The sequence below is a fragment of the Dreissena polymorpha genome, chromosome 3, assembly GCF_020536995.1.
Source record: "Dreissena polymorpha isolate Duluth1 chromosome 3, UMN_Dpol_1.0, whole genome shotgun sequence".
Taxonomy (NCBI): domain Eukaryota; kingdom Metazoa; phylum Mollusca; class Bivalvia; order Myida; family Dreissenidae; genus Dreissena; species Dreissena polymorpha.
Window position 1 is genome coordinate 71,876,888 of NC_068357.1, and position 14,974 is coordinate 71,891,861.

A 14,974-nucleotide genomic window follows, 5' to 3' on the forward strand; every position below is an offset into this window, starting at 1 on the left:
TAAAGAATTGTCTAGAATATGGAATATTCTGAGGATTTGTCCAAGCCCCACCTACCTATAGATAATACCATGTTTGTGTAGGAACATTAGTGCTAGAGTCACTTCAGCAGCGTAGAAACGTGCACGCGGCTCGTCAAACTTTCGTGCTCGTTGAATTTGGAACATTAGATCTCCACCGTTCACATACTCCATCACAAAAAATAAGCGATCCTGAAAATGCAGACAAAAAGATGGTAACTCAAGCACAAACATGGTTATTGAATCCCTGCATGTGGTAAAAAATGTTGTATCACAAACAAATGGATACCAGATCCAAATACTGGTTCTTTCAGTTCTTCATGTAAGAGTACACTGAATTGTTTTAACAAATCCTATAAGCAAACCATACATATTAGTGGGATCCTGTTTTATATTATTATATATCTCTCATAAGTAGACAATAAAAGTCTTAAAATTATATTGAATTAACATTACAGTTCTGGATTTTCAGTAGATCAAAAATTTATATATAAATGATAATTCGTGGTGTACTTAGTAATGAAATATTATAAATGTAGTTTCTGACAAGGAAAACAACAAACATCAATAAATTTAAATATTATAAATGCTAGGTCAAGATTTCAATTGTGCTTATAATGTGAATTTGACTTTTGAGGATGTTCATCAGGAAATTGCGAAATGAAGATATTTGTCACAAAACTTGAATTTCTTACAGATTTTGAGCCCATCTTTTCAATCATCCTTTGACAAATTTAAGTTGGCATACGATATTTAAAATATAGTCGCCAATCAAATTATGTTTATCAAAGTATTAATATTTTTTCCTTTACATCTTTTCCGTTTAAGAACATGTTCATCATCTATGTCTTTTTAATGTGATCTTAATATTCAGTCATAATACCCTTTTTTTCCAGATCTTCAATAACACAGTGCCTACCATATTTACTCATCAACACATTAAAATCCATTCATAATTCTCAATCCTTGCCATTGCAACCAAACATCAACTATTTAGACAAACTGTTTCATTATTTGTGTTGTGTTCTGAGAAAACTGGGCTTAATGCATGTGCGTAATGTGTCATCCCAGATAAGCCTGTGCAGTCCGCACAGGCTAATCAGGGACGCCAATTTCCGCTTTTATGGTATTTTTAGTTTCAAGGAAGTCCCTCCTTACCGAAAATCAAGTTTAGGCGGAAAGTATTGTCTCTGATTAGCCTGTGTGAACTGCACAAGCTTATCTGGGATGACACTTTACGCACATGCATTATGCCCAGTTTCTCAGAACACAACTCATTTTATAAACACAGAAAAAACTGAGATACTTACTTTTGTCTGATAACAGGAATGCAAGGCAGTGAGAAACGGGTGCTTGGCTGAGAGCGCGAGAATCCGTTTCTCCGTCATCGTACAATCCACATCATCGTCTTGTATAATGACGTCTTTCTTTAAAATTTTGACTGCATAAACTTCTTCTGAGCCCTTCCGCTCTGCTAGCATCACCTGCAACCAAGAGGAATCTCTGCCAATATTTCTCATAGAAATGTACCTTCCAAACGAAAACCAGAGGGCCCTTACATTATTTTGCAATAATACATTTATAGAATCAAGTGACAGAAGTTGTAAACCTTGAATATATTTGATTTAGCAAAATTACCTTTTTTCCTGGATATTATATTAAGAAAGTGATTATGAAAACATTATGAAAATCTTTCACCAACTATTTGTGTATATGGGCTAGCAGATTAAATAAGAGGGAATAGAAACCTATGAACTGTTGAACTATACATTTCTTCAAAAAAATTACATACCCACTTCATAAATCACTCCTTGAAAAATATCATTACAGTCGGAATACGACTTAAATATAATATTCATTCCAAAGTTTAAAAGCAATTTCATTAATTTTGTCATTAAAAGAAAAGAAACTTTAGTTCATAAATGTTTTTAAGGAATGAAAACACTCTAGCATAGAGGTTACTTTTGTTTTGAATAAAAAATAAAATAATTTGACAGTGTTGCAAGCATTACAGGAGTTTCATGAAAATCTGTCAAAAGGTATAGACAGACAAACTGATGAATCCTATATCCCCCCTCCTTCTGCGGTAGATTAACTAAGTTTGCAATTGGTTGGAAACTGCTGTTTGTGAAGCAATCTCGGCAAAGAAACTGATGAAATCAACTGAAAGAAATTCTGAACAACCCCTTGCCGCAGCACCAATACCACACTACTCAAACACTCACCTTTCCAAAACTTCCTTTGCCTAAAACCTTTATAAAATTGAATTCATTAATGGTGTATTTGTCTTTTCTGCGGCAGCGCTCCTGTGAGGGACTGCGCGCGCGGGGGTCGCGTTCATCACCTGAGCTCACTGACAGGCTGTTGTTGGACACACGGTCGTCTGGCTCTAAAATTAGGAAATCGGGGAACCAGTAAAATCACTATCTCATTCAAATTTGTCGTGTTCTGAGAAAATTGGGCAAAATGCATGTGCGTAAAGTGTCGTCCCAAATTAGCCTGTGCAGTCTGACACTTCTATACTATCCACTGACTGAATCTGTTGATATTAAATATGAGGTCATGTTCAGATGACCTTATATCGTCACCTATGATTTCGTGTGCGCCTCTAAAGCCAGAGTGTAAACTTTTGTTAAAATCAAGACTGCTGCCCCTGTGGGATTGAACCCAGGTTGCTGAGGTGTGTTAAAATCAAGACTGCTGCTCCTGTGGGATGGAACCCAGGTTGCTGAGGTGTGTTAAAATAAAGACTGCTGCCCCTGTGGGATTGAACCCAGGTTGCTGAGTGGTGTTAAAATAAAGACTGCTGCCCCTGTGGGATGGAACCAAGGTTGCTGAGGTGTGTTAAAATCAAGACTGCTGCCCCTGTGGGATGGAACCAAGGTTGATGAGGTGTGTTAAAATCAAGACTGCTGCCCCTGTGGGATGGAACCCAGGTTGCTGAGGTGTGTTAAAATCAAGACTGCTGCTCCTGTGGGATTGAACCCATATTGCTGAGGTGTGTTAAAATCAAGACTGCTGCTCCTGTGGGATGGAACCAAGGTTGCTGAGGTGTGTTAAGATCAAGACTGCTGCTCCTGTGGGATTGAACCCATATTGCTGAGGTGTGTTAAGATCAAGACTGCTGCTCCTGTGGGATTGAACCCATATTGCTGAGGTGTGTTAAAATCAAGACTGCTGCCCCTGTGGGATGGAACCAAGGTTGATGAGGTGTGTTAAAATCAAGACTGCTGCCCCTGTGGGATTGAACCCATATTGCTGAGGTGTGTTAAAATCAAGACTGCTGCCCCTGTGGGATTGAACCCATATTGCTGAGGTGTGTTAAAATCAAGACTGCTGCTCCTGTGGGATTGAACCCATATTGCTGAGGTGTGTTAAAATCAAGACTGCTGCTCCTGTGGGATGGAACCAAGGTTGCTGAGGTGTGTTAAGATCAAGACTGCTGCTCCTGTGGGATTGAACCCATATTGCTGAGGTGTGTTAAGATCAAGACTGCTGCTCCTGTGGGATTGAACCCATATTGCTGAGGTGTGTTAAGATCAAGTCTGCTGCCCGTGTGGGATGGAACCAAGGTTGATGAGGTGTGTTAAAATCAAGACTGCTGCCCCTGTGGGATTGAACCCATATTGCTGAGGTGTGTTAAGATCAAGACTGCTGCTCCTGTGGGATGGAACCAAGGTTGATGAGGTGTGTTAAAATCAAGACTGCTGCCCCTGTGGGATTGAACCCATATTGCTGAGGTGTGTTAAAATCAAGACTGCTGCCCCTGTGGGATTGAACCCATATTGCTGAGGTGTGTTAAAATCAAGACTGCTGCCCCTGTGGGATGGAACCAAGGTTGATGAGGTGTGTTAAAATCAAGACTGCTGCCCCTGTGGGATTGAACCCATATTGCTGAGGTGTGTTAAAATCGAGACTGCTGCTCCTGTGGGATGGAACCAAGGTTGCTGAGGTGTGTTAAAATCAAGACTGCTGCCCCTGTGGGATTGAACCCATATTGCTGAGGTGTGTTAAAATCAAGACTGCTGCTCCTGTGGGATTGAACCCATATTGCTGAGGTGTGTTAAGATCAAGACTGCTGCTCCTGTGGGATTGAACCAAGGTTGATGAGGTGTGTTAAAATCAAGACTGCTGCTCCTGTGGGATTGAACCCATATTGCTGAGGTGTGTTAAGATCAAGACTGCTGCTCCTGTGGGATTGAACCAAGGTTGATGAGGTGTGTTAAAATCAAGACTGCTGCCCCTGTGGGATTGAACCCATATTGCTGAGGTGTGTTAAAATCAAGACTGCTGCCCCTGTGGGATGGAACCAAGGTTGATGAGGTGTGTTAAAATCAAGACTGCTGCCCCTGTGGGATTGAACCCATATTGCTGAGGTGTGTTAAAATCAAGACTGCTGCTCCTGTGGGATTGAACCCATATTGCTGAGGTGTGTTAAAATCAAGACTGCTGCTCCTGTGGGATGGAACCAAGGTTGATGAGGTGTGTTAAAATCAAGACTGCTGCTCCTGTGGGATTGAACCCATATTGCTGAGGTGTGTTAAGATCAAGACTGCTGCTCCTGTGGGATGGAACCAAGGTTGATGAGGTGTGTTAAAATCAAGACTGCTGCCCCTGTGGGATTGAACCCATATTGCTGAGGTGTGTTAAAATCAAGACTGCTGCCCCTGTGGGATGGAACCAAGGTTGATGAGGTGTGTTAAAATCAAGACTGCTGCCCCTGTGGGATTGAACCCATATTGCTGAGGTGTGTTAAAATCAAGACTGCTGCTCCTGTGGGATGGAACCAAGGTTGATGAGGTGTGTTAAAATCAAGACTGCTGCTCCTGTGGGATTGAACCCATATTGCTGAGGTGTGTTAAGATCAAGACTGCTGCTCCTGTGGGATGGAACCAAGGTTGATGAGGTGTGTTAAAATCAAGACTGCTGCCCCTGTGGGATTGAACCCATATTGCTGAGGTGTGTTAAGATCAAGACTGCTGCTCCTGTGGGATGGAACCAAGGTTGCTGAGGTGTGTTAAAATCAAGACTGCTGCCCCTGTGGGATTGAACCCATATTGCTGAGGTGTGTTAAGATCAAGTCTGCTGCCCGTGTGGGATTGAACCAAGGTTGCTGAGGTGTGTTAAAATCAAGTCTGCTGCCCGTGTGGGATTGAACCAAGGTTGCTGAGGTGTGTTAAATCAAGACTGCTGCCCATGTGGGATTGAACCCAGGTTGCTGAGGTGTAAGCAAGTGTCTCCACCAACCTGCCAACTGCATCACCCATGAAGTACATGTAAAGCGACGCAAAACGTGGTTACCCAACATGCTATTTGATTGTTCAGAAAACATTCACATGCTATTAAAAAGAATGTAAACTGAATGTGATCAGATCTTAACAGCGGCAACTAATGATGGGAATGAGAGGTTTGAATTTCACAAAATTTAAATAAGATGATCCTTTATGCTATACACAGGAATAATCAAGTATTTGTATGTTATAAATGGAACATGCAGAAGTGCCTGCATATTTATAAACATGAAACATCAAATGAATGCCAGGGATGTAGCCAGCCCGATGGGGAAAATGGTAAAACATATGTGTTCCTGCTATGGTATTATCAGGAAGCATGAAGTCCAGGGATATGATTTGAGAAAAATATCAAGGGATGAAAATACTAAAGTCCCAGAATTGGGTTCACTAAAATTACTTGTTTATGATCCTGTAAAATTAACAACTATTTGGTTTGAGAAACACATTTTAAGACATCTTTATAACAATAAAACCGTCGGAGACAGGTGATACTCCCTAAAGGTTTTTTTGTCACAATATTGCACTATATATTCAAATAAAAGGAAACGTCTTGAGGGCACAGTAGTTGGGGGGACAATAATTTTTTAATAGAAAATTTCAAAGGGCCATAACTCTGTGAAAAATCATCCGACCAGAACCCGCTGATAATATGCACATCTTTTGGTAGTGAAGTTTCCCAAATAGTTTCATTGAATTCCAGTCATTAGTTGCTGAGAAATAGCCAGGACAAGAATTGCACTATATGTACAGTTAATGGAAAATTTCAAAATTTCAAAGGGCCATAACTCTGTGAAAAATCATCCGACCAGAACCGGTTGATAACATGCACATCTCCTCTTGGTAGTGAAGCTTCCCACAAAGTTTCATTGAATTCCAGTCATAAGTTGCTGAGAAATAGCCCGGACAAAAATTGTGCACGGACAGACAGACAGACAGACAGACGCACACACGGACAGATGAAGCGGCGACTATATGCTCCAAAATAAATTTTCGGGGGAGCATAAAAACAGTTGATGCTCATCAAAAGAGTACTTAAGTGGTATGGAGTGAAAGTAATTAGGTATTTAATCTATAAAATTTTATGAAACGTGAGTTCAATGTATTGTTCCTAAAATGTGAAACAATCCTAAACTTACCTGGCAACATTGCAACAAATCTATTATTTTCAAGCCCCGGTTTCTGCGTAGCATCATTCTCACTTATTGATGGCTGAAATACAGAATATTGTGTGTGAAATTGTCACATATACAAATAATTAAGTACCTTCATCCTTACAATAAACTGACTTCTTAAATATTTATCATTGCATTCACATCCATAGAAACAAGCAAATTCATTGAATTGATATCCCCCGCCAATATGCTTCTGGATACAAAAGTGTTATATTTGACACTGAGCTAAAAAAGCATTTTTTTAAGATACAAAGGCCCATAACTCCCTTATTAACCGATGGTGTACAATGCCATTTGGCATGCATCATCCTCTTATCCATATATATACTCATACCAAGTTTCAATGAAATCCGCCAAAGCACTTCCAAGATATGGCTCCTGACACAAAAGTGCCGGACGGACGGACGGAAAGATGGACAACGCCAGAACAATATCCCTCCGCCTATGGCGGGGGATAATTAAGCAATACTTGTTTACAACAAGAGATGTGTTTGTCAGAAACACAATGCCCCCTATTGGGCCGCTTTAAAGCCATATATTTGAACTTCGACCTTAAAGGATGACCTTGACCTTTCACCACTCAAAATGTGCAGTTCCATGAGATACACATGCATGCCAAATATCAAGTTGCTATGTTCAATATTGCAAAAATTATGGCCAATATTTAAGTTTTCGGACAGTCCCACAGACTGAAAGACAGACAGACGGACTAACGGACAGTTCAACTGCTATATGCCACCCTACCATGGGCATAAAAAGTCTTTCAACAGGGCAAAACAAATGACATGAGAAAGTAACAGTACACTTACAGAGAGGTTTTACAGAGAAATCAGAATTCATAATGAACACCTCAGAGTGTGAATTGCATCTTGTAAACAAGGCTTGTCTGAAGAAGCCAACACAGTGCAGGAAAATGATCAAAGCCTTTACAAAATTTTATTACAACAAGAGATGTTGTAATGAACATCTCTTCAGAAACACAATGCCCCCTAATGCGCCGCTTTTTTGGTTGTTGACCTTTGACCTTGAAGGATGACCTTGACCTTTCACCACTTAAAATGTGCAGCTTCATGAGATACACTCGCATGCCAAATATCAAGTTGCTATCTTCAATATTGCAAAAGTTATTCAATATTGCAAAACTTTAACCTAAAACTTCAACCTAGGTTAAAGTTTTGGGACAGAATGACAGACAGACAGAATGACAGACAGACAGACAGAATGACAGACAGAATGACAGACAGACAGGCCAAAAACAATACTTCCCCCGATCATTCGATCCTGGGGCATAAAAACATGATGTTTGTAAAAGTATTATGTCCCTTTTGCTAGCAGCCAAGTTGTCAAAACAGGCATTTTTTTTTTAGAGATGTCTTTATAATTGTATGACCCTGGGACGTTGACCTTTGATCTCTTGATCTAAGAACAATTGGGTCTTCCTTTCCCTGAAGACTTAACAGTACACTTATTTAAGCCGTGCTCTGTGAAAAAGGGGTTAAATGCATTTGCTAAAAGTGTCGTCCCAGATTTGCCTGTGCAGTCTGCACAGGCTAATCAGGGACGACACTTTCAGTAAAAACTTGATTTTTTGCTAAGAAGAGACTTTCTTGAAATTGAAAATATCACTAAAGCAGAAAGTGTTGTCCCTGATTAGCCTGTGCACACTTCACAGGCTAATCTTGGACAACACTTTACGAATATTCACAAAACCTGCTTTTCACAGAGCACTGCTTATTGATATTATCGTAGGCTAAAGCATTCTCTTCAGGCCTCTGTAAAGAATTGTCTCATGTCTGTGTACAGACCTTTATCATGCCTGTGTAAAGACCTTTCTCATGCCCGTGTTCAGACCTTTCTCATGCTTGTGTACAGACCTTTCTCATGCCGGTGTACAGACCTTTCTCATGCCCGTGTACAAACCTTTCTCATGCCTGTGTACAGACCTTTCTCATGCTAGTGTACAGACCTTTCTCATGCCTTTGTACAGACCTTTCTCATGTCTGTGTACAGACCTTTCTCATGTCTGTGTACAGACCTTTCTCATGCCTGTGTACAGACCTTTCTCATGCTAGTGTACAGACCTTTCTCATGCCTTTGTACAGACCTTTCTCATGTCTGTGTACAGACCTTTCTCATGCCTTTGTACAGACCTTTCTCAAGTCTGTATACAGACCTAACTCATGCCTGTGTACAGTCCTTTCTCAAGTCTGTGTACAGACCTTTCGCATGTATGTGTACAGACCTTTCTCATGCTTGTGTACAGACCTTTCTCATGCCTGTGTACAGACTTTTCTCATGCCAGTCTACAGGCCTTTCCCATGCCTGTGTACAGACTTTATTCATGCTTATGTACAGACCTTTCTCATGCCTGTATACAGTCCTTTTTCATGCCCGTGTACAGACCTTTCTCATGTCTGTGTATAAACCTTTATCATGTCTGTGTACAGACCTTTCTCATGCCTTTATACAGACCTTTCTCATGCCTTTGTACAGACCTTTCTCATGCCCGTGTATAGACATTTCTCATGCCAGTGTACAGACATTTCTCATGCTCGTGTACAGACTTTTCTCATGCCTGTGAACTGACCTTTCTCAAGCTTGTGTACAGACTTTTCTCATGTCTGTGTGCAGACCTTTCTCATGCCTTTGTACAGACCTTTCTCATGCCTTTGCACAGACCTTGCTCATGCCAGTGTACAGACCTTTCTAATGCCTATATATAGACCTTTAGCATGCCTGTGTACAGACCCTTCTCAAGTCTGTGTACAAACCTAACTAATGCCTGTGTACAGACCTTTCTCAAGTCTGTGTACAGACCTTTCTCATGTCTGTGTACAGTTCTTTCTCATGCCTGTGTACTGACCATTAGTGTGCCTAAACACAGACCTTCCTCATGCCTGTATACAGACCTTTCTCTTGCCTGTGTACATACCTTTCTCATGCCTTTGTACGGACATCTCTAATGTCTGTGTACAGACCTTTCTCATGCCCTTCTACATGCGATAATCATCCTTTTTCTGCCCTTCTGCGTTTATTTCTCATCTTCTGTGCTATTTATCACATTTGTCCTTCCCTTCTGCAATAGTTTTTCACCTTTCCCTGCCCTGCTGTGCTTTTGCTCACCTTTTTTCTGCCCTTCTGCGACAGTTTCTCTGAGGTGATGCCTAGCTCCTGCAGGATCTGCGCCAGGTCACGGGTGTTGATGCCGCAGTTGTTGGCAACGTTTTTCTGGCAACGCTTGTGCACATTCAGCTTGCACACTGAAAAGAGACAGTACAGGGCTATTTCATTCAATTTGTATATATTTGCTACACAAAATGTTAAATGTTATTTATACAAATTATGTGATTTATTTCATAAAAGTTGTTTTAAGTTGATCTAAATCGGGTTGGAAAGATTAATAAAATGATCATTGAATATTGCTCTTTCATTATTCCTATATTCAATTTTGTGGAAACGTCTGATGAAAATGTCAGACCTTACGAACATCCAGCACAAAGTACTGTTCCTTTATGCTACAAAAAACAATATCATGTCATAGAATAGAAATAAGGGTATTTTTTGTATAATATATTTTAAAAAGTGATGATGTGTATGTCAATTCATGAAAATCTGTTTTCATTGATATAGATATGTGAAGCAGAAATAACTGTTTCACACCCAATCCTTGATATTTTGTATCAATTCTCTTATAGATGATTTGAGCACAATGAAACCTAGAGAAAACAGCACAGAAGTAATGTCAACAATTCATAACGGAAGTCTCAACTCAACATGTGACAATGTAGGAAACTTTTCGTTTAATCAACAAATGTTTGGCAACAAAACAAATGCATCTTTGTCAATCTCCAGTAAAACTATCACTCATCTCAAAACAAAGTACGTGTAGTAAGTTATGTATAAGAAGCAACACAGGTCCTGAGTCAAACATATTGGGCTGATGACAGTTACAGGAAACATCCACAGTTGACCAGAATTGTAAAGCTCTACACTGAAGTGGGCAATTGAATCGGCAAGTCTACAATATTGCAAGTATGGGGCAAACAGGAGCATATCTGGATGATCAAAACACTCAATACTTATTCACCAACTTATCATTGAGCGAAAATTGTGTTATAATATACATGTAGTTCACAATTAATAATTTAATAGTGTAGTGTCCACTGAAGATACAAGTATTTTGTTTGTTTGTTTGAATTGATTGTGTTTTTGTTTTGTCATCAAGCAGTAAACAGATAACATACTGACACCTTTTCTCTGCATATATTCTTAAAATTTCATAAGGAATATGTTTACATGGTTATGCAAATAACTGAAAACTGCTCTCCATGAATATTAGATGGCTGAAGAATAGTTCCAAGAAATTTATTAGATCATGACTGTGTCCTAGTACTTGTTTACCCATTGACCCAGTATCAATGTCGGCAGTGATATTTACGGAAAAACAAGTTTCACAAAGCTCCTGACAGTAAGCAAGGTTCATTGAGTCATGATGCTGACGATTCTTCAATTAGAGGTAGCAACAGAAATAATTTCACACACAAAACTACATAAATACAAGCTTCTGCTATTTTTACATAGTTGTTTACTCTTAATATCAAAATGAGGCTCATCTTTGTGTACCAAACTTTGTGAAAAAATGGGAATAGTTCTGTCAGTGGAGTTATTTAATCATCAACACTTTGCCTTTGTCCTCAATCATGATGACAGAAAATTGTATTATCAACAAATACAGGGTGTAATTGGAATGAAGACCAACCAGAATGCAAGTAAACAATTAAGTTTGATAATGAAATGAGCCTCGCTCAGTGAAAAGGTGGTTTAATGCATGTGCGTACAGTGTCGTCCCAGATTAGCCTGTGCAGTCCACACAGTTCTATCAGGGAAGACACTTTCCGCCTAAACTTGATTAGGGCTAAGAAGACTTTCTTTCCAAAGCAAAATATTATAAAAGCAAAAATTGACGTCCCTGATTAGCCTGTGCACAGGTTAATCTGGGATGACACATAACACACATGCATTAAACCCTTTTTTCACAGAGCACATGGACTTGATCCAGAAATGATAACTTAATCACTCTGTCTGTTTCACACTTAAACAAGTTTGCGACTCTTTTTTCCTGAAGTTTGTGACTCACTTTTTTTTTAAACTTTAAACGTTCACAACACATGTTTTGACAGGGTTCCCAGCTTTTTGTATGAACAAAATTCCCAGATTTTTCCCTGATGGAAAATACGAATTCCAGGATCATATTTTCGACCTATTTCTTGTTTAAGACACCCTCAACAAATAGCAGTTGCAGACAAGAACATGTATTATATTTATGTAATTTTTAAGCAATGGCCTCCCATCTCCCCTCACAGCCATCCTTTCCTCGCCTTTTTATTTATTTTCAATTAATGTTTGTTTAACAACAATAATTGGAACATATTGTTGAGTAATTCAACATTTCTAAACTGTAACAGGAACAACAGTACTTAGAGAATGTTCATAAAGAATTACATCATGTAACTTATCATAATGATTTTTTAACAGTACATGTACCTCGAACATCAGTTTTAAGAGAAATTCAATGTAATTCAAACTCAGAAAGTTCCTAGACCCTTTGCAGAGAAGCAGATAGCTTACTAACAACACATTTCCTATATACAGTGGAACCCCTCTAAACCGGACGTCCCTGGGACTGAGAGAAATTCCAGTTTTGAGAGGATTCCGGTTTAGAGGGGAAGTTGACTATTTTACTATTTTATTTTAAAATCACATACTTTCAGCAAATTTAAATATTTTATTTATATATAAAACATTCATTCATAGTGAAGCAGCTTGAGTGTATGTTTAGGCGACGTCTCTGACTCTTTGATAAGTTGGATATTGTCTTCGAGCAGCAATTCAAAGCGCCTTCACTAAGGAGGAGGTTCGGACATTTTAAGTCTTAGTTATCTTAATTGCCAAATTGAACATCTAAATAAATATGTAAATGCAACTGCTTCAATAATTCTGCAACTCACCATTCTATATGACACTTCAAATCAAATCAAATTTTATTTTAAGTCGGTACATGTGTAACAAAGAAACATTAGCTATGAATAGCTATTAACCGAATTTTACAATAATAACAATAAATAACATGCATATTTAAAAAAACATCAGCATAATGATACATAATCAATCCTATAGACTATTTAGACACGAGGTATTTTAAAAACAAATATATTCATACAGAGACAAAGTTAATTAGCAATTGCAATAATCAATTCAAAATTAAATAGCATTAAACTTATTGAAATTTAGCATGGCTTCCTGCATCGAAAACAAAACACATTAAGAACTCAATGGTTGTTATCAGTAATTATAATCCGTATTATCACTTCTATTCATCGATATGTACATCACAGGCCAAGTATCGTTAAATTGTTTTGCGATTTTTACAGTTTGCAAAATTTTCGACCACTTTTAGTAATTTCACGTGTCTTAAATCTGCTATTCACAAGGTTTTGACTCTAGGTCTGAGGTGCAATAAACCGGTCATCACCTACACCGGTTTGGAGAGGTACAATTATATATGGAATGACTCAATTTCAATCCAAAGAATGACCATAGTTTTCAAAATTGAGGGGATTCCGATCTTCAGGAGATATTTTACTCATGGTTTTATAGGGGAAAAAATGGGACCGGACAATTTGTCCGGTTTAGAGAGGATTCCGGTATAAAGATGATCCAGTTTAGAGGGTTTCCACTGTATATATATACATACTAATACAGGTAGTACACTAAGCTACATGTATACTACAAAGTCACCATAGCCATGCAGAGGAATCTATTTGCTGTTTTAATTGTATCCGGTTTAGAAGATTCCGGTATAGAGATGATATCCGGTTTAGAGGGTTTCCACTGTATATATATATATATATATATATATATATATATATATATATATATATATATATATATATATATATATCAGGGATCATATTATTTTCGTTTTTGTCGGTCCTAGACCGATTGGGGTCATGACAGACCGATTGAAAATCCCAAACAGTCGGTCCGATTCTGTTTGCTATTAAAATTCCCATGTCATGAAATCGATTACACAGTGTACATGCTAACACACCCTTATGACATTCTTATCTCGATTAGGTGTGATAAACCATTAGCTGCAGTCTCTAAACCGGTCAGGACCGGTTTATTGCTCTTCAGACCAAGAATCAAAAACTTGTGAACAGCAGATTATAGACGCATCCGAAAAGACGCGTCTGAATGCACGTGCTGTAACTAAACAAAACATGCCAATACATTTCCACCAGTGTAATAATCGGGTAAAATAATTATGAATGAAAGTCGCGGATCTGATCGACAGAACAGCCGAAAGTTATTTTTATCGGCGGAACTATACATAAAATAGTACACAAGAAAAATGATATACATTGAATAAATCTTTAGTAAAACCATGTTAGAATCGAAATAATTCGTGTACTTTATACTTTGTTGTTGAATAACTCACGACCGGAAAATTAGATGCGTGGTTTCAAACGCTTCGCTCTCGTGATTAAATCCCTACGCATCTAAACTATCGGCCGTGGGTTATTTGACAACAAATTATTTCTTAGTTACTTGGTTTTGTTGTCGGTAGCCTACGTACGCACAGACATTTGTTTGGTTCAGTGCATGTTTGTAAGCTATTATCGAGTCGACAACAATTTAAAACATCAGTTTAGACTTACACAGATAAATAATATTGACAACGATGAAAAAAGTCTGATAAAACAGCACACGAAAAAACAATGAAATACCAAATGATAAAACCAGTTGAGAAATCTCGTTCCGTTTAAAATAAATGCCTAAGGCCACGACTTTTATATTTCTTGGTTTACAAAACCGCCGACCCTAATTTTTGGAAAATGGGAAAAAAAATAAAATCGGAAAATCGTCTTTTTTATATATATATTATTCCCGACCGCACTGAAAAACGAGCGAAACGAGAAAAAAAACGATCCGGTTTGAGTACGGTTGCGAATAAAATCAAGTAAGTACAATCAACGATTGGTTAACATATATTACAGAGATCGGGATATTTTTCAATGTAACACAGTACGACCAGTCCTTTTATGGGCACTTCTCAAAAATTATTTAATTACAGACAATAGGAAAATCAGCGTCAGTAAAATGTCGACCGCATCAAAATTTATTTCCGAGTCTGTGACGCAACTATATTGTTTAACATGTTTATTATATTAAACAAACCCGATATTATAGTAGATAAAAAAGTATTACCTTGCAATTTGATAATTAGTATAAATAATCCAATAAAACACTGCCATTATTTACGATATGTGTTTAGGAATTTTGTAAACACGTCCGCCATAGTTTATAGGAACTGTACAGAAAGTTTGGAAATCGGAACAAATCGGTATATCTCGGAAAATCATTGATAAATGTATTTGTCGTTTTAATGCTTAGGGCCGAGTAATTTCGGCAAATCGGAACTCAACT

At 38.3% G+C, this 14,974-nt stretch overlaps 1 protein-coding gene and 1 long non-coding RNA gene across 4 annotated transcripts in view; one reads left to right on the plus strand and one right to left on the minus strand.

Moving 5' to 3' along the window:
* The window catches only part of LOC127874698 (calcium-independent protein kinase C-like), a 48,043-nt gene that overhangs the window by 15,373 nt on the left and 17,696 nt on the right, over window positions 1-14,974 (minus strand). The window contains exons 7-11 of the mRNA XM_052419234.1: window positions 9,608-9,744; window positions 6,449-6,521; window positions 2,244-2,407; window positions 1,329-1,502; window positions 56-210 (exon numbers count right to left, since the gene is read on the minus strand). Of these exons, the coding sequence (XP_052275194.1) occupies window positions 56-210; window positions 1,329-1,502; window positions 2,244-2,407; window positions 6,449-6,521; window positions 9,608-9,744 (703 nt within the window). The remainder of the gene's footprint in view (window positions 1-55; window positions 211-1,328; window positions 1,503-2,243; window positions 2,408-6,448; window positions 6,522-9,607; window positions 9,745-14,974) is intronic.
* On the plus strand, window positions 2,858-4,704 carry LOC127874706 (uncharacterized). Of its 3 annotated transcripts, none has more exons than XR_008047058.1 (4): window positions 2,858-2,910; window positions 3,282-3,334; window positions 3,388-3,440; window positions 4,660-4,704. It is a non-coding gene; the product is annotated as an uncharacterized LOC127874706 (long non-coding RNA). The 3 variants fall into 3 exon arrangements; XR_008047057.1 differs by lacking the exon at window positions 4,660-4,704 and adding an exon at window positions 4,289-4,333; XR_008047056.1 differs by lacking the exon at window positions 4,660-4,704 and adding an exon at window positions 3,812-3,856.